Consider the following 26,977-nt stretch of genomic DNA (forward strand, 5'->3'; position numbering starts at 1 on the left):
GGAAACCATACCTCCTTCACATCTTGAGAGTAGCTTCATTTAATCAATCTCAGCTTCTAGAACAGGAGCTTTTGATTACTGTATAAAAGGAGAACCAAGCTTCCTTTATTGTTGTACTATGTTTTTTTCCATGTATAGGCTCATGTATGCAATCTGGATCAGTTAATTATTTATTTATTAGTTAGTTAATTATTGATTTGTTTAATCAGAGTAAACCATGTTAGAATCCTATTCAGGTGCTTTCCTGCTCAAAAAGGCAGTTTGTGACACAAACTGAATAAAATTCTTTGAGTTTTCAGCTTCATTAGGTCATATTCTTTGTTTATCAGATAAACAAACCAATATGATGTGTTATTAACATTAATAAAGTACATAAAACAGCAGAAATAGTCAGTTTTGCACCAGCCTTAAAGGGTTAAGCCTTTATAAGGATGTTTAGCCTCACAAATCTCAAGAATCTTCTAAGGCATCACTGGTAACACTTTATATTACTAAGCCCTAATAAACAAATCTATAGTGTACGACTTTAAAATAAGACTCCCATCATGAAGGGTTTATAAATGGTTCATTAATCATTAGTAAGTGGTTATAAGGCATTAACAAGAAGGACAAAAGTGAGCGACTGCAGTAACACTGACGTGGTGGTGGTATGTGTATGTTGTGCTGGTACGAGTGGATCAGACACAGCAGTCCTGCTGAAGTTTTTTAAACACTGTGTCCACTCACTGTCCACTCTATTAGACACTCCTACCTTGTCTGTCCACCTTGTAGATGTAAAGTCAGAGACGACAGCTCATCTGCTGCTGCACAGTTTGTGTTGGTCATCCTCTAGTCCTTCATCAGTGGTCACAGGACACTGTCGGCTGGATATTTTGGCTGGTGGACTGTTCTCAGTCCAGCAGCGACACTGAGGTGTTTAAAAACTGCAGCAGCACTGCTGTGTCTGATCCACTCACACCAGCACAACACACACTAGCACACCACCACCACGTCAGTGTTACTGCAGTGCTGAGAATGACCCACCACCCAAATACTCCCTGCTCTGTGAGGGTCCATGGGGGTCCTGACCACTGAAGAACAGGGTAACAGAGTATCAGAGAAACAGATGGACTACAGTCTGTAACTGTAGAACTACAAAGTGACCCTATACGGTCAGTGGAGCTGAAAAAACTGGACAATGAGCGTAGAAACAAGGAGGTGGTCATGATGTTACGCCTGATCGGTGTATAAGTTGCTTTAATTATAAAGTGCTACCGACACTTTGTGGCATCCTGTTTTAAAAACTGTAGCGTCCAAAGACTTTTTTTTTTTTTTTACCATCTCATGGAAATTAATATTTGATGCAAATGTTAAAATGTGTAGATAATTGGTGTCATTTACACTCATTATGGGGTCTCATATGATTTAAAAATTCTGTTATTACTGTTATTAATAGTGATATTGACCATGATGTTAATCCTCTTAGAGGGGAAAGCCAGGGAAAAACCTGCCGTCACAGTAATAATCATACCCAACGAAACAGCCACATTATAATGAAGGTACACACACAAAAGGCCACATCATACAGCAGCAGGTCTGCACAGCTTACTTCAGTCTCCAAAGCAATAAAAGAAGCATACAACAGTTACTTTTGGTTTTTTTTTTTTCTTTAAAAAAAGTCAGATGTGCTTCTCCACCACTTTCTTCTCGCTTTCTCCTAATCGGAATGTTTTGCTGATGACCCACTCCCTTCATGAGCCAGATACAGAGGGACTGACTGAATAACAAAGACTAGACAATGGATGGTTCGAGCCCCTTTGTGCTCAAAGTAGCTTTGGACGTTCTTAGAGCCCATTCCTGAACCATTTCCAGTGGGATACTGGAGCATTCGGCAAAAAGAATAGGCCCATTATCATGTTGAACAGCTGGGTTGAAGGCTTCCTTTGGATTGCTCAAAGAAAAACCCTTTCACTTGTAGAAAAATACAATGGACCCGAAATAATGTTTTTTTAATGCTGTCTCGGACTACTTCATGAATGACTTTCAAGCTCATTCGCTCCAAATTGAGCGTATTTGCATTCAGTTTTATGTGGTTTTCAAATGATGTACGGTTTTCTCTGGAACTGGGTCATGCAGATCTAGATCATTCTGAAGTAAGGCTTTTTTTTAATCAGTTCCCTGTTTCATTATTGGCTGGTACCTGTGAATGAACTTCAGTGCAATCTTTGGTCTCACTTTATTAGGACTGTCCACTATGGTCCCCTATAGATTTCCTACAGATGTTCAAACTGGTAACTAACTCTCAGTTGAAAGTCAGTTGATTCTAAACAGTGGTGGGGTTAGGGTTAAGATTTGGACCAGGGTCAGGGCTGGGCTTAGGTTTTGGGTTGAGTTTAAGCCCTTAAAAGCCCAGGACCAACTGGCGGGCCTGAAGTTTTAAGTATCTATGCTTAGGTAATAGAAGTGTGTATTAAAACACTAAGGTCTTCAAGGGTTCTTTAGCAGGTCTCTGCATGGTGAAATGTTTCTTCAGATTTACGTAGAATGTGCTGTAGATGTTTTCTGAAAAGGGTTCTATAGAGCACCACACAGGGTTCTTCTATTGTTACAATATCAAAAAAGGACCTTGTATCGCCAAAGAGGTAAATTTACAGGAGTTTACTTTCAATGTAAGTCAATGGAACCAGAAGTTTTTCCAAGTAATTTTGGATCATTTCTCTTAATCCATTCATCATGAAATTTACACACAATGTAAAGAGCAACATGTCTTTTCAAATTACATCAAAAACTGAAAAACGTCAAAAATGGAGATACAAGGTTTTCCATCGGAAACAATGATATACAACACTTTCTCCATCAATCTGAAGAGCCATTTCACTACATATTTCACTACCCATTTAATCATGAAAAGGGCTCTTCTTTGAGAGTTCATTGTCCTATATAGAACCATTGTATTTGCTAAAGAACCCTTAAAGAACCACAATTTTTTAAAGAGTGTAGCTCAGGCAGTTTGCCTTAAGTTTGCTCCTGTAGTTACTGAAAGTGTTAGCGTTAGTATGTTAATAATCCTGGGATTTTAAGGGGTTAACCTTAGGGTTAAGATTAGAGCAGGTTTAGACTTATTAAGGTCAATTTAGCAGATACTTACTTGAATGTAACTTAAAAGTAAACTAAGTATTTACAAAGCCTCTAAAGTGGACTATCCTTATAAAGTGTAACCCAATCTTTCCTTCATAAGACCTCCGAGTCTGAAGTACGCTGTCTTAGCTCTGTACAAGCTCCTTCAACATGCATTCTTATGAATGGCACGTCCACGTCCATCATGCAAACTGCTACTTGTCCTTAAAATGTCCTTAATAGACACAAAGTCTTTTTCCATTATATCAGTCCATCTCCTTCGGAAATGTTATAAACTCTTAAGACACAGGGCATTCTCACATTGTTCACATCCCAAACAAAGGTCATTCAGGTCGACCCTCAAATCAGAAACACACACACACACACACACACACACACACATACTGCATGCCTACAACCTCAACATGCCTGCCTTCCTGATCACACACAAGGATACACATCCACACACATCTAAGAAAAAATCTGTGCTATTCTGTAATTTTGGCAATGATGAATTCTTTCTATTGCAGAGTGCTAAGAAAAGTGTTCGCTCTTCCCCTGCAGTGCAGTAGTTACCATGCAGACCCGTTTACTGTTAGAGATGGATGCTCTCTCTGTGTATGTCAAAACAGATCTCTACCCAAACACATTACGGGTTGCTAAACTGCAAATTGAGGACCTCGGATATAACAACTTAATACCAGGCTTTTGAGAGAGGTTTCATCCTTTGCTGTTTACAACAGCAATCCCAACACTAGATAACTTGGAATTTGCTTCAGAATAGCACAACCCATTTCCACCACAGCTGCCCTTTCTTCCTCTGAGTTTGGACTTGAAAGGGTAGACAATGAGCAGAACCTGAAGGGAATCTGAAGAGAGAAGAAACTGTAGTGTAACATCCTTTTGGGTGTTATGTCTGAAACACATGGTTTGTTAAACCCCAAACTTGGACTACTATGTTCCAGACAATAACTGATAAAACTTAATACCAGGCCATTGGGAAGGCCATCCTCTGCAACAGTGTACAACAGTCAATCAATCCCAACACTCAACTTGTTTTTTCAACTTGTTCCCATCATGGTTTCCCTGGTATCACAGAGTCTCAGCGGTTGCTGAATAATTGTCTTCTACTGGTCCCAGGCTTGACTCACGGTCACACCTATGGGACTGATCTTCCCAAGGTCCTCCATCTGCAGGCCCTTTTGAGCAGCAACCCCTTTGGCCTCATTGCCCGCAACAGACCCTGCATCATCCATGCTGACAGAGCTGCTGACCCTGCAGGCAGCCCTGTTCTGTTCTTGTTCCTGCCTCGTTCTGCAGTTCTTCAAGTTTCCATCGGTGTACACTCTGTTCCTTGTGCCAAAAGGCAGAGGGTTGGAGTTACCCACAGAGTCCCTCTGCCCGCCAACCCTCAGGTCAATTCTGCCAGGTCTTTGCATTCTACCTCTTCTGGCGAAGCAACAGCACGAGTGTGTCCTGCAAATGGCCTGGAAGCCCCGCTTGAAGTTCTCGTTGTAGTAGCCGTAGATGATGGGGTTGACACTGGAGTTGGAGAACGCCAGCCAGTGCGCAAACGGGAACACATAGCCAGACAGAAACTCCAGCTCTTCCTCGTCCAGGCCACCATAGTCAGTCAAAAGCATGAGGGTCCACAAGGGCAGCCAGGACAGGGTGAATAGGAGGGCCACCACACTAAGCATCTTGATCACCTTGATCTTCTTGTGGGAGATGAGTGGTCTGCCTTCATGGTGCTGCCCCCCAGTGGCTGGAAGAGTGGCGTTGTGACCACTGCTGTCCTGCTGATCATTCCCAGAGATGACGGAGGTGGTGTAGAGCTTGATTCCAATGCGACCGTACATTATTGTGATAAGCGTGAGCGGGATCAGGTAGATGTGGGCAAAAAGGACCGTGGTATACACCTTCCTCATCTGTGGGTCAGCCCAGTTCTCGAAGCATGAGAAGAGAGGGTAAGTGTGATTGTAGTCCAGGTTGTGGACCATGTAATGATGCTTGACCTGAGCCGCGGTCAGCGTGGCCGCAGACGGGCACATAATCACCAGTGCCAGCACCCAGATCATCACGATGGTCACCTTGGCAACCAGCAAGGTGAGTTTGGGCTGGAAAGGATAGACAATGCAGCGGAATCTGTGGGGAATAATAAGAAAATATTAGTAGCTGTAGCCACTACAGTTTTCTGAAATGTAGCTAGTAGCTGAAGCTCCTACAATTTTTTGTGTAGCTTTAGGGAAATTTTCGCTACAATTTCACTACAGGCTTCAGTCAATCTGGGCAAAACCTGAACCACAGAGAGCAACTGTAACCGGGCTGGTGGCAATTGTGCAAACCTGTCTGAGCCGCAGACAGCTCAAGCAAACAGGCACACGCTGATCACCCCTTACTAGTAGGCTTAACTAAGGAGTTGCAACCAAAATGTTAAGAAAAGCCATTTTGTCCTTTCAGCAATAATGAAACCACCTTGGGAGGCATGACATCTTCCGTCCGTTTTACCCTCTTGGCTGTAAGTATGTCTCAGTGTGTGCTCATATTTTGATACAAGCTGAAACTCAGACTTACTTTGCTCTGCTTTAAGATTTAGCTCAGCTGTAGCCGCTTTTCTTGCATCTCAGGAAACCTTTCTGCGACTTTTTTGTAAAATGTTCGACTTTTTACGGGGTTGAAGTCGCTTTTCGTTCAAATTGTCCCATTCCACCTTAAATGGTGCCTGAGGTGCCAGATTGTACTGCTGTGCCATTTAAGGTGGAGTGGGAGAATTTGAATGAGAAGCAGGAGAAAGAGAAGCTGACTTCAGTTTTGCGAGTTGCTGCAGATTAAATGTCTCAGAAAACCAGTGATTTTTAAATGTGAATTAATGTGAAGTCCAATGCTATGTGATCAACAGCCTGCGTGTCAGTCTTCAGCGTTAAAGGTTGGTGAATTAGCAGCTATGCGTTAACTCCAAAAACCTAGTTCTGATGTGGAGCTGCAGATCATTCAGGCCTGATTCGCACCCCAAACAAAGTCAGAGTCACTGATAAGAATTTTGAGGCTAAAGCGTCGCTGAAGTTTAATAAAGACTGAACGTCATGTCTGTATATACGCCAATCAGGCGTAACATTATGACCACCTCCTTGTTTCTATGCTTATTTTTAAACACTGTGTCCTCTCACTGTCCACTCTATTAGATGCACCTGCATTGTTGGTTCTCCCTGTAGATGCAAAGCCAGAGACGACATCTTTTGTTGTACAGTATGAGCTAATCGTCCTCTAGTCCTTCATCAGTGGTCACAGGACGCTATCGGCTGGATATTTTTGGTTGGTGGACTGTTCTCAGTCCAGCAATGACAATGAGGAATTTAAGAACTCCAACAGCACTGCTGTGTCTGATCCACTCAGACCAGCGCAACATACACCTCCACCACCACCATATCAGTGTCACTGCAGTGCTGAGAATGATCCACCACCCAAATAGTACCTGCTCTGTGAGGGTCCATGGGGGTCCTGACCACAGAAGAACAGGGTAACAGAGTATCAGAGAAACAGATGGACTACAGTCTGTAACTGTAGAACTACAGAGTGCAGCTATACAGTAAGTGGAGCTGATAAAGTGGACAGTGAGCGTAAAAAAACAAGGAGGTGGACAGGATGTTCTGCCTGTTTAGTGAATTTGCTGACATGTTTAAATTGGAGAAGTTTTGTGTTTGTATTTGGTTATTTTTTGTTGGTTTTTGTTAGGAAAAAGAGCTGACTTCGGATTTTGTCTTCATTTTTGTTGGATATCCCATCTTTGGGTGTGTAAGTTCGATTGTTGGTTGCACTTTTTGGTGATCTGTTTGTACATATGCAGCTTTTCAATTGTATGTTTCTTTCTAGCACAGGATTAAATGCAGTGTCTTGTTCACACTGTCAGTTGGGCTTGTTTGGTGTGTCAGGTGGAGATTCACAAACATTCTGACAACCGCGCTTTGAAAGTAGCTAAAAAGTAGCCACTACTTTTCAAAAAGTAACTAAAAAGTAGCCACTACTTTTCAAAAAGTAACTAAAAAGTAGCCACTACTTTTCAAAAAGTAACTAAAAAGTAGCCACTACTTTTCAAAAAGTAACTAAAAAGTAGCCACTACTTTTCAAAAAGTAACTAAAAAGTAGCCACTACTTTTCAAAAAGTAGCTAAAAAGTAGCCACGACTTTTCAAAAAGTAACTAAAAAGTAGCCACTACTTTTCAAAAAGTAGCTAAAAAGTAGCCACTACTTTTCAAACAGTAACTAAAAAGTAGCTACTACTTTTCAAAAAGTAACTAAAAAGTAGCCACTACTTTTCAAAAAGTAACTAAAAAGTAGCCACTACTTTTCAAAAAGTAACTAAAAAGTAGCCACTACTTTTCAAAAAGTAACTAAAAAGTAGCCACTACTTTTCAAAAAGTAGCTAAAAAGTAGCCACGACTTTTCAAAAAGTAACTAAAAAGTAGCCACTACTTTTCAAAAAGTAGCTAAAAAGTAGCCACTACTTTTCAAACAGTAACTAAAAAGTAGCTACTACTTTTCAAAAAGTAACTAAAAAGTAGCCACTACTTTTCAAAAAGTAACTAAAAAGTAGCTACTACTTTTCAAAAAGTAACTAAAAAGTAGCCACTACTTTTCAAAAAGTAACTAAAAAGTAGCCACTACATTTCAAACAGTAACTAAAAAGTAGCCACTACTTTTCAAAAAGTAGCTAAAAAGTAGCCACTACTTTTCAAAAAGTAGCTAAAAAGTAGCCACTACTTTTCAAAAAGTAACTAAAAAGTAGCCACTACTTTTCAAAAAGTAACTAAAAAGTAGCCACTACATTTCAAACAGTAACTAAAAAGTAGCCACTACTTTTCAAAAAGTAGCTAAAAAGTAGCCACTACTTTTCAAAAAGTAACTAAAAAGTAGCCACTACTTTTCAAAAAGTAACTAAAAAGTAGCCACTACTTTTCAAAAAGTAGCTAAAAAGTAGCCACGACTTTACATTAACATTAACATTAACATTAAACATTAGTAACACTTTATGAATGTCACATTTGTAAGCATCTATAAACACATTTATAACCTGTTATAATGCCTTATGAATGTATGGTTATAAATATTGATAACATGGTTATAAATATTGATAAAAATGAATTACACTTTATAGAAAACTTTATTATACATTATGGATTGTTAATATAATGCATTGTAAGTAGTGTTAATAACATGTTATACTGTCTGTGCCAAAGAGGTCAGTCCCAGCTTGGAGAGAATAAAGTAAAGACAAATATAAAGTTTATTTACACCCTGAGATTTCCAGTGTTATATTTCTCAGTGCTGGGGCTGTTAGAGCTGCATCTTCAGGGCTTCAGTCCTGAATATTCAGATGCTCCAAACAGGCCGTCCAGCCTAGAATCAATGCTACAGTGAGCTTTTCACAGAGTTTCACTTTAAATGTTACATCACAGCAAACAAACCATCACTGTGGAGTGAAGGCCTGGAGAGACAGTACAGCGCTGTCATTGTAATTTGTTTCTTCACTGGTTCTAACATCAAGCAGTAGAACCCTTCACTCTGTAACACTGCACTACACTGCAGTACAGTGATGCTGGTTTCTGCAGGCGTTCTACTGGATATGCAGTGTTAAGTCAGTGCCAGGCTAACGGTGGTGCACATTCACAGTGGTGAACATTGACTTTCCCACATTGGGTGAAACACTGACGGCAGATCTAGTTTAAACTCTGACATTTGAAGCCTGTAATGAGCTTTATTGTGTTTTAGTGTTTCAGTAAATCCTTCAATAAGTACTTCAACTTGAAGCCTCACTCTTAACACTGGAGGAGGCTTTAGTCCAGTACGCTCCACTTAGATACTTAGAGCGGACTAATACGACTTATGAGCTCTTATAATCTGTTATGAACGGTGCTTATAATGCATTATGTGACCAATTCATAATGCATGATAAGCATGGCTGTAATGTGTAATGCATCTTTATAAATATTTATAGCCATGTTCATAATACCTCATGAGTGCATTATAACATGTTGTGAATGTGTTTATAGATGCTTACAAACGTGACATTCGTAGGAAGTGTTAGCAGAAATTCTTGCAGATTTCTGTGAAAAACTAAAAGCAAAGCTTCTTTCTAAACGTGCTCAATAGCTGTTTTGACTGGAAATGAAATGAATGAAAGGTGGTATCTGACTTGCCAACTGCACCTTAGTCCAGTGGATACTCTGCCAAGCACTGGCGTACCTTAATGCGCCAACATGCTGTTTTCTGTATGCCAGTTCTACTAATGCGCCAGTGTATGTTCAATCAGTCTTTCTTTGTATTCCTTTCGGTTGCTCCTCTACGTCTTTATCTCCCTCCCCCCATCTCCCTTATTTTGTTCTTCTCCCTCGCTTTCATAGCCCTGGCTTTAATCCACTCTTCCCAATAGATGGAGAGCAAAAGTGTGGGAGCAAATAAAGAGCAGAAGATCCTTGTGACCCCTCGTTATGGCCTACATCCTTGTATATTTTTAGACATCATCTTTCTTTGATATTCATTTTTCATTCACTTGCTTTGTTCTCATGATTTCTTTTATGTTCACTAAATGCCTCGAGCTGCTTTCAGATGCTAGAAAGCTGCTGTATGAATGAGGATGTTTTGAGGGCTGTGGTGAACTGTTGTGCCCTTGCTTGTCCATCTTTGTCGTTGCATCACAACAAACCTGTCGACAGCGATGGCCACCAGAGTGAAGACGGACGCTGAGACGCTCATGCCCTGCACCAGGCCACTCATCTTACACACTGTGTTCGTGAAGGGCCAACCTGAGAAGAAAACCATGAGGAGAAGAAATAAATAAATTGGTGGTGGCTATAAATGATTAATGGTTTTTTAAAGCTGTTAAATGTTGCACGTGTGGTAACAAGTTTTAATTAGTCTTAGTCTATTTAGTCCAGTTTAGCCTATTCTTTCAATAAAAGTAATTTGTGGAAACTTCTATATATCAATTACATGTTAATGCACAAAGGTGTTTTAGGTTGAAATGATGAGCCTTTTTCTTTTACAGTGTAAGGCTTAAATAATTAGGGCTTAATTACTTGTTAGGACTGATTAGACAGATCAAGAAGTGTCATTATGAATGAACAAAACTCCTTCTTGACACTTGTTTGGATCAATTCTCCTTAAAGCTTGTTCTAACAATCAACATCCAGAGAAAGGCTATAAAAAGATATCAAAGTGTCTCCAGCTTGCAATTTCCTCTGTCTGAAATGTCTAAGAAATTGCAATAGAGGGGAACGGTGGAAGTCAAGGCCAGATCTGGAAGAAAAAAACCTCTCAGATAGAACTGCACATATGTTGACCGGAAAGGCAAAGCAGGAGGACTACTCAACACAGGACTACTGGTGAACCTTTATACAGTGGATGATTGATTAAACAATTTGACTTATGAAATGAAACCTTACCTGCAATCTTATCCCAATGTTTAACATAACATAGCGACTGGTATAGTGTAGTGGGTAACACCTCTGCCTTCTACACTGCAGACTGGGGTTCAGTCCCCATCTGGGTAAGCATCCTACACTACACCAATAAGAGTCCTTGGGCTAGACTCCTAACACCACCTTCGCCTAGCTGTCTAAATCGCTCTGGATAAGCACGTCTGCCAAATGCCATACATGTAAACATCTGAAATATGCCAAGCCAGAGGCTTTTTGGAAACAAGTGTTGTGCACTGATGACATAAAAATAGAACTTTTTGGCCAAAATCACCAAATGATGTATGTTTTTAAAGAAAAAAGAGCAGCACTTGATGACAAGGACACCGTGTCAACTCTTAAGCATAGGAGTGGATCTATTATGCCGTGGGGTTGCATGGGCAGAGGATGCATCGCACGGGTAGACATGAAACTGTCTAAACAGGTACTAAACTGTCACTGGGTCAGTGCCCCTCCTGTCCCTGGGGTGGGACCCTCAAAGATACATCTCAGTACCTTCAGTAAGGGAACATAACCGGACCATAATCCACTGAAGTGATATTTTCTAAGCTGCACTGACTCCACACACCCTGCCTCGCCTCCAGGCTTTTATTTTATTGTTCTGTTTTCAGACATTCGGTTATGAAAAGGTACAAATAGGAAATTTTCACCCATGAAAAACTTATTTTAGGTTCACACCTGGACCTTAAAACCACCGTTATACCTTTGAAGGTATAGTTACATTGTTTGTACCTCGATGAACAATAAATGTACCTACATTAGAAATAAAGGTTCTGTGCAGGTACATTTTCATTCTTCCAGGTACAAACAGTGTAACTGTACCTTCAAAAGTAACAACTAGCAGTGACAACATTAACAGTAATGCAAGGAATCAAGAAACTGTAGATGAAAAAGCTTTTACAACAGGACAGTGGCGCAAATATACCTCAAAAACTATTTCAAGAAACATCAAGAAAATGACTTGAATATCACTGGAAATCTGTGGGAGGATCTTAAATATGCTGTGCATAGAGGAAAGGCCAATTTTTTTGCAGAACTATGACTGTTCTGCAAGGTTGAGTTGGTGGAAAAGCTGCTGAAAGAGGGTGGTGCTAAGCCCTTACTTAGGACGGCATAAATATAAAGAAACTGCGTATTAATATTTGCAGAAAGACATTTCCTTTGAAACAGTTTGCTACGGAGGTTAACTTTCCACTCGTTTAAAATTCACCAAAATATGTAGTTTGACCAGGGGTCCCAAAATGTTTGCACATAACTGTACATAAATAAATAAATAAGCAAGCAAGCGAGAGAGAGAGAGAGCTGGAGGGTGGCTTTTATCCTCTTACAAAACACTTTACTCTGAGGGACGAACAGAGTGTGTCGTGTGTGAGTACTGTGACATAACGGAGGTTAAAAGCAGACAGCCCACCATCACTTAATGTGCACTTTCATTCCAGCATTCTTCTTTTGGGGAGTTGGGACGCTTGACAAGGCTCAAAAGCAACAGGGGCTCTGACGTTTGTGCCCTCGTCACTCATTAATAATAAGTCCTGAAACTTGCAATCACATCTATGATTCAGCATCTTCCGCCTATTTGAAGTGAAATGCTCTCGACTTCTTTCTTAGAAATGTCCACAGCCACTGTCGGGCCTTTCTCCACCCGCCGCTTCATTCATAGCTCATGCCTTTGAGTTACATTTATAGCATTTGGCTGACTCTCTTATCCAGAGCGACTTACAATTTGATTATTTTTACATAGGGAGGCCAAGGTGGTGTTAGGAGTCTTGCCCAAGGACTCTTATTGGTATAGTGTAGGGTGCTGCCTAGGTGGGGATTGAACCCCAGTCTACAGCGTAGAAGGCAGATGTGTTAACCACTGATTTGATCAATCAGGCTGCGTATGGCTTTACAAACTGAGTATGATACATCAACATCAAGCCCCAGTGATGTGAGCATGAAGGATCCTTTTTGCCAAAGCAGAATGAAGCAAGCACATATTTCATCTCTGTAGAGGCAGAAGGGCGACTCTGTGCGTAGCTCTACAATCATCTCAAGAGAACAAGGTAAAAAAATGGACTGGTTGAACCTGACAAACCTTTAGATGGATGAGGACCTTGAAATGGTTAGGTCAGCACTTCACTTCCACACTTCACATTTTAAACGCATCCCTCAGCCCTAGCCTGGCGGCGGTGAGTGAAAAAGAGCCGCCCTTGAGGTAAGCGAGAAACATTTTGCCAAGCAGCTCTTGGCTTAAAGAGGCTGGAGGATGCTCATTTTTGGGTCAGATTCACATGAATCTGGTCTAAAGAGTTATGCTTAGTTAGCCTGGTGGTGAAGCAAGAAAGCCCAGTAACCCCAAAGAAAAAGAAAAGAATGAATAAATCACCTTTTCTCCATTGTACCCGTTTTTGTTAAGACTTTATTTGAATGCTACCTACATAAGGACATCATACTACATGCAAAACACGTATGAATAAAGCAATACTTGAGTATTTATGAACATTTTATGCCAGTAATTGAGATTCCATCCATAAGCTGAAGTAAATGACATTGAAATAGTCACAAAATAATAATAATTGTTATTTAAATACCACTTCTCATGCTGGCGGCAGCTCAAAGTGCTTTACAGACTTGTGATAAAGCTTAACAGTAATACAAGAAATGGTAAGTTATATTAATTCAGAGTCATAAAAGAAAATAAGACAGATCAAATTATAAAGATAAACACCAAAGAGACGCAGAGTTTTCATAAAATGTTGAGTTAAAGAGAAACATTTTTAAGTGCTTCTTAAAAGTGAACTCTGAGTTTGACTGTCTAATAAAAGGTGGAACTGAGTTCCACAGTTTAGAAGCAGAATGACTGAACGAGTCTCTTCATGTTTTCTATATTTTACTGAACATATTTGTAGGAGGTCAATATCTGCAGATCTAAGATTATAAACAGAGACAGACTCATTTAGAGACTTAACAACTTATAGCAGATTTTTAAAATCTATTCTGAATGAGACAGGCAGCCAGTGCAACTCTCTGAAAGCACATATTCATACCTCGGGGCAATTTAGCATGACCGGTTGGCCTGACTGCATGTCTTTAGACTGTGGTAGGAAACCCATGCAGACACAGGGAGAACACAAACTCCACACAGAAAGGACCCCGGTTACCTGGCCGGGGAATCGAACCCAGCAAAAACCCTTTCTTGCTGTAAGATGACAGCAATACCACTGTCAAATGCATCTGTTTAATTCTAAAAATTAACAACAGGTTACAAAATTTTATGACAAAAATTAATTAAATGTTGCACTATTTTTCCAAAAGTTTTCACTCACCCATCCAAATCAGTGAATTCAGGTGTTCCAATCACTTCCATGGCCACAGGTGTATAAAGCCGAGCCCCTAGGCCTGCAGACTGCTTCTACAGACATTAGTGAAAGAATGGGTCGCTCTCAGGAGCTCAGTGAATTCCAGCGTGGTGCCGTGATCGGACGCCACCTGTGCAGCAAGTCCAGTCGTGAAATTTCCTCACTACTAAATATTCCACAGTCAACTGTCAGTGGGATTATAACAAAGTGGAAGTGATTGGGAACGACAGCAACTCAGCCACGAAGTGGTCGGCCACGTAAAATGACAGAGCGGGGTCAGCGGATGCTGAGGGGCATAGAGCGTAGAGGTCACCAACTTTCTGCAGAGTCAATCACTACAGACCTCCAAACTTCATGTGGCCTTCAGATCAGCTCAAGAACAGCATAGAGAGCTTCATGGAATGGGTTTCCAATGCCGAGCAGCTGCATCCAAGCCTTACATCACCAAGCGCAATGCAAAGCGTGGAATGCAGTGGTGTAAAGCGCCGCCACTGGACTCTAGAGCAGTGGAGACGAGTTCTCTGGAGTGACCAATCACGCTTCTCAGTCTGGAAATCTGATGGATGAGTCTGGGTTTGGCGGTTGCCAGGAGACGGTACTTGTCTGACTGCATTGTGAGTGTAAAGTTTGGTGGAGGGGGGATCATGGTGTGGGGTTGTTTTTCAGGAGTTGGGCTCGGCCCCTTAGTTCCAGGGAAAGGAACTCTTAAAGCTTCAGCATCAAGAGATTTTGGACAATTTCCTGCTCCCAACTTTGTGGGAACAGTTTGGGGACGGCCCCTTCCTGCTCCAACATGACTGCACACCAGTGCTCAAAGCAGGTCCATAAAGACACGGATGAGCCAGTTTGGTGTGGAAGAAGTTGACTGGCCTTCACAGAGTCCTGCCATCAACCCTATAGAACACCTTTGGGATGAATTAGAGCGGACCTTTGACCTCGCAAATGCGCTTCTGGAAGAACAGTCAAAAATTCCCATAAACACTCCTAACCCTTGTAGAAAGCCTTCCCAGAAGAGCTGAAGCTGTTATAGCTGCAAAGGGTGAGCCGACATCATATTAAACCCTATGGATTAAGAATGGGATGTCACTCAAGTTCATATGCGGGTGAAGGCAGACGACCGAATACTTTTGGCAATATAGTATATCTACAATGAAGAAGAATCACATGTATCACATGAAGACTATGATTATTTAAAAGCTTTTTAAGTCACTAAGTATGTTCTGGGTTAATTTTATCTCCATGTCACAGTGTGAAGTCCATGGTGTGAACCTCCTCACAGCGAGTCTTGGTGATCACTATCAGATATAGTCTCATCATCACTTGCCATCACACATTTCCTCTCCATTAGCAGAGTTTCCCCTCCTTACCTCATGTATCAAACCAAGCGAATTCAAATGTGATACTTGCATTGCTGCTTCTGCCGTGCGAACACGAGGCTCAACCATGACAGGAAGCGAGACAAACAAATAAGATGATATTGAAAATGTGAATTGAACAAATTACTGTGGCTTGCATTTGCAGTATGAGACTGAATTGGCTGCTGACATACAGTTACACACCCCAACACTTCACCATCAGGGAAGAGACTGAGTCATGGCGTCTGTATAGGGGACCAATCACAGCATGCGGGGATTTGATCAAGAGGAAAAACAAATCTATTTCAAGAGTCGGCGGCCTCTATTACAGCCTTATAATAAAGTGTGATGTAAGATTTCAGACTGATATTCCTTATGATGCTGTCACACTACTGGGCTCAATTTATTTTTAAAGCAATTGGAAATCAAAATGTGTGTCACGCTTCCCTTCGGCTCCCAAGCCGACCAGGACTCCGTTTCCCAGAACGCTACTGACTCTCACATGACTCCTAACCAGAGTCACATGACTTAGCCTTGCTCTCAGTCTCCTGAGTGTCGTCACCTGTGCCTCAGCCTATATATATACACTCACCCTGATGTTGTGTTCCTTGCCGGGTTGTGACGAGCTCTCTAGCATTACGGCGCGTTCCTTGTCTGTATGTTGTCTCGTGTTTTGACCTTTACTTGTTTTTCGACACCGTATTTTGCCTCTCCCATTTTGACTTTGTTTTCCAGTTTGGGATCTTTGCCTGGTTTATCTACTTCGTTTTCTGGTATAAGTTAAGTGATACTTTTTTAATCCCACAAACGGGGAAATTCCAGCTCCGCATTTAACCCATCCATGAAGTGAAACACCACATACACACTAGTGAATACACACACACTATTGGGCAGTGAGCACACTTGCCCGGAGAGGTGGGCAGCCCTATCCACGGCGCAATTGGGGGTTAGGTGTCTTGCTCAAGGACACCTCAGTCATGGACTGTCGGCACTGGGGATCGAACCGGCAACCTTCCGGTTACGGGGCCGGTTCCCTAACCTCCCCCTTACTGCTTGTATTTCTTGCTGTTGCTGACTCAGACTGTTTTTGACCACCCCGTTGTGTCTAAACCCTTTATTAAAACCCCTTTTCATAATCTGCAAGTGTCTGACTTCTGTCCAGTCCTGACAATGTGAAGCAAAATATATCAAATTGAGGCTTCTAGATTATCTACAGATGCTCCAGTTATGAGCAAACTATCTGATCATCTACAGCACTGAGTTAGGGGGAGCTTTGAATAAGGCTGGGCATTATGAAGCTATTGATCATTAGTGATGAATTACCTCACATTTTGTCACAACATATGTTGTGAGAATATCACAAATATTGTTATTAGTGTTAAAGAACACTGACAACGATTACAGTGAGATCACAAGATCTGTTTATCTGGATTTACTGTTTTTTATTATGTGAAATGCTGAATAAAAAACATTTTGATAATGTTTTTAAATGTAGAACTACGGGTTGTTTATGTTGTTGTTTATACACCATTAGGATTGCTGCCTTATTTCATTTTACTCTTGGGTCTTGAATCTTGAACAGTTCTTTAAATCCATGTCATTTTCTTGAGCGGAATAAAACTTTCATCTGCTCGTTACTATCTGAAGTCATTTTCTCAGGATGAACTGTTAATGTGCCTGTGCAAAAGTTATGACAGATAAATTTGAGGTACTAGAAGTAGTTAACAGTAAAGTAAGGAGTAAAACTAACTTCTAAAACCTAAAATGATTACGTCATGCAGTAACAAGCAATTGAGCTAGTTTTATTCAAGTCAAGAAATTACATTGATTGAATCACTCGTTGAAAATATTTATTTAGGTTGAATAAAACTAGTTAATTTACTTGTTACCACATGAAGTCATTGTTTAGTTTGATTTAATGAGCCATGTTTTTATGGTGTATGAATGGAAAACGCATCAGGATTTCATGTTTAACAATCATAATATATTCCAGACTGAAATATTAAATGCTGAAATCACACTCATAAATGGCAGGTCTGAAAGTGAGTTTTTAAAAAACTGTTTTTTCTCTTTCATCTATTCATCTGCTGGAACATTGCATCTGCATTCCCAGAAATGACTTGCTTTGATGGTGGTTTGATGAGTGCTGCCTTTGAGGGACAGGGTTCTAAAATCACGCTTGCGGTTGGCACAAAACTGAGCTGCCGCCTGGGGCTTTTTACTTCTGTGCATTTGCTTTGATTTAACATTTCACTCCTTTATTTACATTTATGGCATTTGGCAGACACTCTTATCCAGAGTGACTTACAATTTCATTATTTTACACAGGGAGGCCAAGGTGGTGTTGGGAGGCTTACCCAAGGACTCTTACTGGTATAGTGTAGGTTGTTTGCCCTGGTGGGGGATTGAACCCCAGTCTACAGTGTAGAAGGCAGAGGAGTTACCCGCTACACTAACCAACTACACCAACAGAATATATGCCCAGAATATAACACCAACAGAAATATGCAGACATTTGGCAGTTCCGAATGAGTCAAATTTGTTTATTTACTCCAAAATGACCTAAAAAAAAGACTTTCTTAGGTAATCTTAAGTTTAGGGTCACTCTCTGGGAGCTTTCTCAATTACCCTGTTCATTGTGGACCAAATGAACCTTTTCTTTAGTTCGGATCATTCTGACAGGTGTGAACACTCCACCTGTACTCAGGTGCATATTAAACCACTAAACTGTTGTCCTTCAACAATTGCGGGTCAAATCAAGTCAATGTTTATTAATATAGCACGTTTTACAACAGGCATTGTCGCAAAACCGCTTTACAGAAAAGTCCCGATGCCCCATGAATGTCGCTAGTGGGGACAGTGGTGAGGAAAACCTCCTCACCTTCTCTAAGACCTTCTCTAAGAGTTAAGAGGAAGAAACCTTGAGAGGAACCAAAGGTTCTACTAAAAGAATCAAGAGGTCTCCGTCCACCAAGTGATCCCTGGTACAGTTTGCTCCACTTATACAGTGGTCCACCCCAGATATAGGAATTCAACAGAGCAGGTTCCATGCCTTGTGATGAACTGGTGACCTGATCAGAGTGTTTCCTGCCTTCCACCCAATGACTGCTGTGATAGGCTTCCAGCACACCCCACAACCCAGGGGGATAAGCGGCTCATATAGTGAGTGTGTGTATAATTTCCGTCAAATTGATCCTGGAATAGCCCGACTGTGCATGTTTTGGAGTTTCTCTCTTCTCTAATGAACCTGATGCAACTATTTAGCTAATCAGCAAAACCTTCCAGAGGCCTTGTCCACACTAACAGGCACACATGCCCATAATGTGAAGATGATGGTTATGCAGAGCATGTTCATGCAAGCTCAGCCACAAGATGTTGGTGTGCCAGACAACGATGGATGAACTCTCAGAACTGTGATCTACAGCTGTGAATACAAAGTGCTTTGTCTTGTGTGCAGTAACGTTTTTCTCCTTTTATTATGTTCAGAGGCAAGTAGCATCGACACCAACCTTTGAATGAACTGGTCTGCCACTTTGGAGGTGTTGGGGCTGAGATCATGTGACAGTCAAGGGCCAATCACAGGACGCAGTGTTATCGAAGAACTCCGGTTCCCCCTCAGTATTATCACAGTAGTTCAAACATTTTGTAAATGAATGGAGTGTTTTGAAAAATGACACACTTTGGCTATTTTACAGTGGACAGAAGGCCACTGTAATGGACTGTGTGAAAAGCAGTGAAAACAGCAGGGTAGTGACATTTTGCCCCCTTAGTAATAGTTGAATTCAATTCAATTCAGAACCTTTAGCCAACTGTGTTTGCACACAGAGATATTAGACCTCCGCATTTAACCCATCCATGCAATGAAACACCCTCATACATGCTCACTACTGAACACACACACTAGGGGGCAGTCAGCACACTTGCCCAGAGTGGGGCGCAGCCCTATCCACAGCACCTGGGGAGCAATTGGAGGTTAGGTGCCTTGCTGAAGGGCACTTCAATCACGCACTGTCCGCCGAGGGGATCGAACCGGCGACCTTCCGGCCACAAGGCTGGTTCTGTCTGAGTATTTGATTTTTGTCAAAATTGAGTTATTCACTGGGTAAAACTGTCACCTCAGAGCAAGAAGGGCCTGGGTGTGATTCCTGGTGGGGCGACCTTTCTGTGTGGAGTTTATATGTTCCCCTCATCTGCATGGGTTTCCTCCCACAGTCTAAAAGACATGCACTCAGGCGAGCTGGACATGCTAAATAGCCCCTGTGATGGACTGCATTCCGCCCATTGACCGAAACATCAATTTCATTCATCCATCTTTTCTTTTTCTTCTTTCTCCCAAAATAAAATATTTTGGTGCTTTAGAGTCAAAATATCTGATATACAACAAAAGCTCACTCTGACTTTAGACTGACCTGCTACACCTTTATTACAGTGCATTACAGTTGCTGTCTGACCTGAAGGAAGCTTATAGTAAAGGTTCCTACCTAAAACTGACCTCTACATTGGATAAATAGTACAAATAAATGCCATAATATAAATAAATAACACAAATAAATGCCATAATATAAATAAATAACACAAATAAATGTCATAAAAATGTAATAGAAAACATTAAATTTTACTTTCTGATATTGTAGACACTCTATTACACTAACTTAACTTAACTTCCAAGCAGAATTCCAAGCGGGGTTTTATCTGCATTTGACCTGCTCCAAAAAAAAACAAACTCATTTATAAATTTGATAGGGTTTTGATATTCGCCATTTAAAATAAATTCAGGGTGTTCGCATCCGTTGCTATTTGGAATGCAATATCTTTGAAAGTCAGTATCTCAGAACTGCTCAGAATGCAGACAGAACCTTATAATTCTAAAGGGACGATGAGGAATTCAGAGCTCCGGATCAAAACAAATCCACGGCATGTCATTGGCCCTGCTTGCCGGCACAGATGTGAGTGTGTTACCTGTAATAAGATTATCCACCAGTGTAGTCGGGATACAGAAAACCCCCACCAGCAAGTCGCTCACTGCCAGATTGAGGATGAAAAGGTTGGTGACGGTTCTCATGCGTCGGTTCTCCAACACAATCAGACACACCAGACCGTTCCCCACCATGCAGAGCAGGAAGATGAAGAGGTAGGCGAGGATGAGGCTGGCCGCCACAGGCAGGGAGTGCTGGTAGTATGGGTAGTAGGTGATACTGGTCAGGTTGGAGGCGTTGCTGCTGTTGGTGGAGATGTTCAAAAGGCTCGAATTTATGTACAGATCCGACAGCTCTGATAAGGACTCCATTTTCGATAAAGCCGCCGGCGCACCGTCCCGGATATCCAGGGAATTCTTCATTGTGGTTATCCTAGACACCTGCTAATTGAGAAACACACACACAGGACAGACAGTATAAGAGTCATTGATGATGTGGTTGGTTAGTGTAGTGGGTAACACCTCTGCCTTCTACACTGGAGACTGGGGTTCAATCCCCGCCTGGGTAAGCTACACAATACCAATAAGAGTCCTTGGGCAAGACTCCTAACACCACCTTCACTTACCTATGGGGGAAAAAAAAACGTGATCATGGATAAGAGCGTCTGCCAAATGATGCAAAGCTAATGATGATAACTACAGTGCCAAGTATTGTTATTAAGTCATGTATCCATGGTTTTCCTGGACAGCATTTACCATTACACTTTGCAGGTCTTTGGAACGAGAATGGCCATGACAAGCATACGGATTCGTTTCAAGGCTATTTTATCCATAGCCAGTTATTAAACTGTGTAGGTAGCTAGATTTCACTTTCTGCATACAAGAAGATGGTAATTGTGTCACGGTGGCATCATGGACAAGAATGCTTAACAAGAAATGTATGGTGTCACCCAGTGTGTTCCTCATCCCTTCAACCCATCCAAAGTCTGGGTTGACGACATGAAACTCTGGCATGTTGACATTATGAGCTCCCTTGATGTTCTGAAGGTCTAGACAACGAGGAGCGGAGAAATCATAAAAACACAGAAGCTTATAATGATCTACACAGCAATAAGATGGGAAGCTGAGGTACAGCCAGGCCAGTCTGACGCCAAACCCAACTACCCAGCATGGGTTAAGGTTCAAAACCACGGTGTAGTAGAGGCAGCAGGATGGTCTTGCATCGCTGGTCCGGGCAGATCGTGTAGCCACATCACTGCTGTTTTGTGGGATTTTAAATGGAACTAGAATACATAGCTGGCTAAGATGCATGTACTCTGAGAAACATAATTGGTTATGCTGCCACAGTCGCCGTAATGTTTTCTTCGTTTAGCACTGCAGTAGCAAAGTATTTCGTAGGCCGACTAAAATACCAGCAGTTGAGCATTCTTCATTCGCTTTGTTCATAGGAATTTATCACTTATGCATTTATTATGTTTTAGCACAAAATGAAAGGAGCAAACATAAATATTTTGGGGGGGATTTTTAAAAAATTCAGTGCTGCTAGCTTTGCACTTTTGGCCTCATCTTCCTCGGACACTGGCATTCTGACCTGTGCTTGTCTTTGTATTCATAGCATTTATTTTCCAATATGGTTTTAAGCTTCCGAGAACTGTTCTGACACCTTCTGAGAGCACATAATGTTCCTGTGCTTTTGAGACAGTTTGATGGCATCGTAATTACTCTCAGCAAAAAGCATTACATGGAGGTATAGCCCATCTTAGAGGAACTGTTGTGACGTTGTGGCAACTGCCGTTGAGAATAGAAGAAAACCATGGATAGAAAAAGGAAATTTGAGCCAATGTAGGATCCAATAGCACTGTTGGACTCTGAGGACACTAAAGCCGAATCCTATTTCACCCCTTGCCCCTACCACTTAACCCTTAGCCCTCTGTTTAGCGTCTAGGAGGGTTTCAGAGGCACACTCCAAACGGAGTGTTACGATTGCTGCGCAAGCGACCAGAGAAACCCACAACTGTGAGGATTTTCTCTGTTAACGAACTACAATAACCACTCGATTATCTTAATGTTGTTTCCATGTATTGTGGTCCTTTTCATCATAACAACCATAAAAAATCGTTAGTAGTTTGCTGATATCTGGGTAGCTAGCTGGCTAAATTTCCCATTCTACCTTAAATAGTCCAGCAGTTCTGACGCCTGAAGCCCCAGAATGTCACTGCTGCTCCACTAAAGGTGGAACAGGAAAATTCAAACAACAAGCTGTTGAATATCCGACTTCAGCTTCATATCACTGAAGAATTAGGGGGTAGGCGATAATAAATAATTGCCCCCCTCTTTGAAGGCGTATGACCCCCTAAATGTAACTAAAGCCCAGCAGTGAGGAGCTGAACTTCCCCCTCCTCTGCTGTCCCTGCAGACGGGCAGGGTCACCTACAGAGCGGTGCTAGTAGCTGATAATGAAGTGATGCTCTTTTTATTCGAGGCTCCCATTTCATAGAGGAAGATACTACTCCTCATAACTCAATTCCAAGGGGCAAGGAGACACTCGAAAACAGGGGGTAGGGATAAATAGTAAGACATGGGAATGGGCCAAAGCCAAGATAGGCAGTACTGGCACTCTAACAACAATGGTTGATAAACAGCCAATGAATGGATTATTATACTGCCCAACAACACAAGCCTGAGATGACTCTCAGTGCTCCTCAAAGGAAGCATGAATACAAACAATGCAAAGCTGTTCATAATGCTGTTATTCAAGCCAGTCAACGCTGACTTATGAACCAAGACTTAGAGATCCTTCTTTAATATTCATGCTCTGGACTGCATAATTAAGACATCAAATGATGGCCCTGCAACCGAGACTGACCTAGTCCACCTCAGGCATTCTGTTTAGCACTGCCTCCTTCAATGAAAAATAAACCTGCTTGCTTCAGATAGAGCCTGGCGTGACTGACAGTGAACTTTCGAGATGATGGATGGGGAGAAAAGTAAAGCACTTATGCTATTATAAAGGGAAAGAATATTTCCTCAGTGGACAGGTTTGTATAAAATCAGTCCAGATAACAGCAGAGAGAACAGCGAGTTCCAGCGGGAAATACATGACCATGTTAACTTGCACAATTCCTGGCTGGAATAGATTATATAGTACGTGGAGAGATTACTTGCCTTATTGACAGTTTTACAAGACATTTTGCACTGAATAATAATGATTTATTGAATATAATCCATGAATTCCACTGTGTCCATCATTGAGGCATTATGTGTGTACCAGTGAGAGAGCAAACTTCAAACATCACTCAGAAGAGGAGAACTGAAGTGTACAATCTTATACATACGCCATGTGGACAAAAGTATTGGGAGACCTATACAAGCTTTCATGACCTCCCATTCTAAACCCATAAGCATTAATATGCTTTGCAGCTCTAACAGCTTCCACTCTTCTTGGAAGCTTTCTACAAGATTCCGGAGAGCGTCTGTGGGAATTTTTGCCCATTCATCCAGAAGAGTATTTGTGAGGTCAGACACTGATGTTGGACGAGAGGTCCTGGCGTGCTTCACACCACCACATTTGGCATTGTGCCCTTTAATCTTTGGCTTGCGTGAAGCTGCTCGGCCTTGGAAACCCATTTCGTGAAGCTCCTAATGTGTAGTTATTTTGCTGATGTTGCTTCCAGAGGCAATTTGGAACTCTTTAGTGAGTGATTGAACAGAGAATCATGTCATGGCTGAGCTGTTGTTGCTCCTAGATGGTTCCATTTCACAATACCAGCACTTACAGTTGTCTGGGGCAGGCCTAGCAGGGTAGAAATTTCACAACCTGACCTGTGGCAGAGGTGGCACCCTATGGTGGCATCCTGAGCTCATCAGTACGACCCATTCTACAACCAGTGTTTGTCTATTGAGACTGAAAGGCTATGTGCTTAATTTTATCCAACTGTTAGAAATGAGTGTGGCTGAAACACCTGAACTCAATAATAGGAGGTGTGACCCAATACTTTTATCAACATAGTCTAGATATACAATCTAAAGCAGCAGCCAGAAGCTTCTTGGTTGATCATTGTTGATTTTTTTTTCCTTACTCTCATTTTCTTTTTCAACACAAAGCTAAAAGGTTGTCTTGCTTATTAACAGATCAATGTCCACTGATGTATATAGATCAGCAATTTACAGTTTGATCAATACACAATATGCTACAAAGGAACTGGTCAATGCAGCTGAGGAAATGTAATACGTGACCATACATCAAATGCCAGTCTGACTGCAGGACTAGAATGGGCTAGAATGTCATCTCTTTTGCACATGTCCTCTGGATGTTGATGTGCACGTGTTTTGTGACTTTTCTACATGTAAAAATGTGATATTAGAATTTCTAAACAGATAAATATCACTAAACATCTTTTAACAAGGAATTCCGATCATTTTTTTAATTCTAAAAAATTTAGTGTGAAAAAGGTTCATTGTAGAGACTCAGAGTTCTTTACAGTGGTGGTGATAGGAACCAGGGGTCACCATGACTACAACACAAATATAGCCATTTTATTTACTCTCCAAAACCACCAGTGAACCTACACATGTCTTCTGAGTCGCATATGGAATTGTTACAATGGTAAAATTTTGAAAAAATACGTTTTCTTTGGGGACTGTTTTGCCTCACAGTGCCTTACTCCTTCGTTATGAATGGAATAAAGCTAATTCCATCTCCCTGCTTTCTTTCCGAGTATACAATCACCCACATGTCCGGCTGGACACTGAAGGACGACCGACTGCTTCCCACTTCAGACCAGCTGCCCATGCCCCAGCTGCCACCACCTGCCTTGGACTAGCTGCCCACCCTACGCTGATGTTCTCATAGACTCCTAGTTATTCCTAATACCAATATTACTGCTATTAATATTAGTAATATAATCACTTGTAGGTAGTTTGACCAGAGGAGGATGGGTCCCCCCTGGTGAGCCTGGTTCCTCCCAAGGTTTCTTCCTCAGTTCTGAGGGAGTTTTTCCTTGCCAATGTTGCCCCTGGCTTGGGGGGGGGGTTCTGTACATTCTTACAGTCCTGTTAAAACTTTGTCTTTTCCGAAATTCTGTAAAGCTGCTTTGTGACAACATCCGTTGTAAAAAGAGCTACAAATAAATTTGATTTGATTGAAATAAATGGATTAAAATGCATTTTAAGCCAAACTGTCGTAAAACAGTGCCTCTGGCATCAGACAGTGGATTCATAACCATTTCATGGAGTGACTTTCTGTGAGGGAGCTTTTAGAGGTGGATGTCTGGTTCCCATCACCACCACTGTGAACAGCTCAGACTGGGCGTGTTTCTCTGGAACAGAACGTTTCACACCAAACCACTCTGAACAGCTTTGTTTACATCTTAAACATTTAATTATGTTTTAAGCTTAATGTCCTTTTTGACTGAAAACTAATGAAATGAAGGAGGTCTCAGGCTTTTCACAGTGCAGTAGACGGCAGAAGTGTTGATTTTTGGTGTAAGTTTTGGGTTGAAGTTGGGTTGAAGTTCAGGTTAAGTTCAGGTTTATGGTTGGGTGTAGGTTTAGGGCTGACATTGAGATGAAGTTCAGGTTTATGGTTGGGTGTAGGTTTAGGGCTGACATTGAGATGAAGTTCAGGTTTATGGTTAGGTGTAGGTTTAGGGCTGACATTGAGATCAAGTTCAAGTTTATGGTTAGGTGTAGGTTTAGGGCTGACATTGAGATCAAGTTCAAGTTTATGGTTAGGTGTAGGTTTAGGGCTGACATTGAGATGAAGTTCAGGTTTATGGTTAGGTGTAGGTTTAGGGCTGACATTGAGATCAAGTTCAAGTTTATGGTTAGGTGTAGGTTTAGGGCTGACATTGAGATCAAGTTCAAGTTTATGGTTAGGTGTAGGTTTAGGGCTGACATTGAGATGAAGTTCAGGTTTATGGTTAGATGTAGGTTGAGGGCTGACATTGAGATCAAGTTTGGGTTTATGGTTAGGTGCAGGTTTAGGGCTGACATTGAGATCAAGTTTGGGTTTATGGTTAGATGTAGGTTTAGGGCTGACATTGAGATCAAGTTCAAGTTTATGGTTAGGTGCAGGTTTAGGGCTGACATTGAGATCAAGTTTGGGTTTATTTTTGGGTTAAGCTTGTGGTTAGGTGTAGGTTTTGAATGGAAGTTAGGGTTACGCTTTAGGGTTAGGTGCAGGTTTTTGGTTGAATTAAGGTTAATTTTAAGATTAGGTGTAAACTTTGGGTTGACGTTGAGGTTAAGTTTGAGGTTGAAACTAAGATTATGTTAAGGCTTAGATGTAGGTTCTGGGTTGAAGTCAAGATTAAGTTTTGGTTTAAGTTTAGGTGTACATTCCGGGTTGAAGTTAAGGGCAAGCTTGGGTCTAGATTTAGGTGTAGGTTTTGGGTGAAAGCTAAGGTTAAGCTCAGGTTTAGAGTTAAGTGCATTATTCTGTATTCGAACAAGTTCTTTAAGTTCTACTGATGTTAAAACCTCTTTCTCTGCTCATGTTGCTCTTGTGCTGTTTGCTATCTGGTGTGGACCAGAGGAGGACGGGTTCCCCTTTTGAGTCTTGGTTCCTCTCAAGGTTTCTTCCTCTTGCTTTTAGGGAGTTTTTCTTGGCTCTTTCACCATGGCGACGCTCACTGGGGCTCGGACCTGGATTGCTCTGTAAAGCTGCTTTGTGAGAACAGCTGTTGTAAAAAGCGCTATATTAATGACTTTGACTTGACCTGACTTAACTTGTAGGTTTGAGGTTGAAGTGAATGTTAGGTTTAGGATTAGCGTTAGGTGGAGGTTGTGGGATTAAAT

The 26,977-nt window shown here is 41.4% G+C and overlaps 1 protein-coding gene across 1 annotated transcript in view; it reads right to left on the bottom strand.

Moving 5' to 3' along the window:
- Nucleotides 1–3,053: 3,053 nt before the first annotated feature.
- Nucleotides 3,054–26,977, bottom strand: part of npffr1l2 (neuropeptide FF receptor 1 like 2) — an 80,852-nt gene continuing 56,928 nt past the window's right edge. The window contains exons 3-5 of the mRNA XM_037531883.1: nt 20,224–20,623; nt 9,797–9,896; nt 3,054–5,241 (exon numbers count right to left, since the gene is read on the bottom strand). Of these exons, the coding sequence (XP_037387780.1) occupies nt 4,224–5,241; nt 9,797–9,896; nt 20,224–20,602 (1,497 nt within the window). The 5' untranslated portion in view covers nt 20,603–20,623 and the 3' untranslated portion in view covers nt 3,054–4,223. The remainder of the gene's footprint in view (nt 5,242–9,796; nt 9,897–20,223; nt 20,624–26,977) is intronic.

Source organism: Pygocentrus nattereri, chromosome 20, assembly GCF_015220715.1.
Source record: "Pygocentrus nattereri isolate fPygNat1 chromosome 20, fPygNat1.pri, whole genome shotgun sequence".
NCBI classification, from domain to species: Eukaryota; Metazoa; Chordata; class Actinopteri; order Characiformes; family Serrasalmidae; genus Pygocentrus; species Pygocentrus nattereri.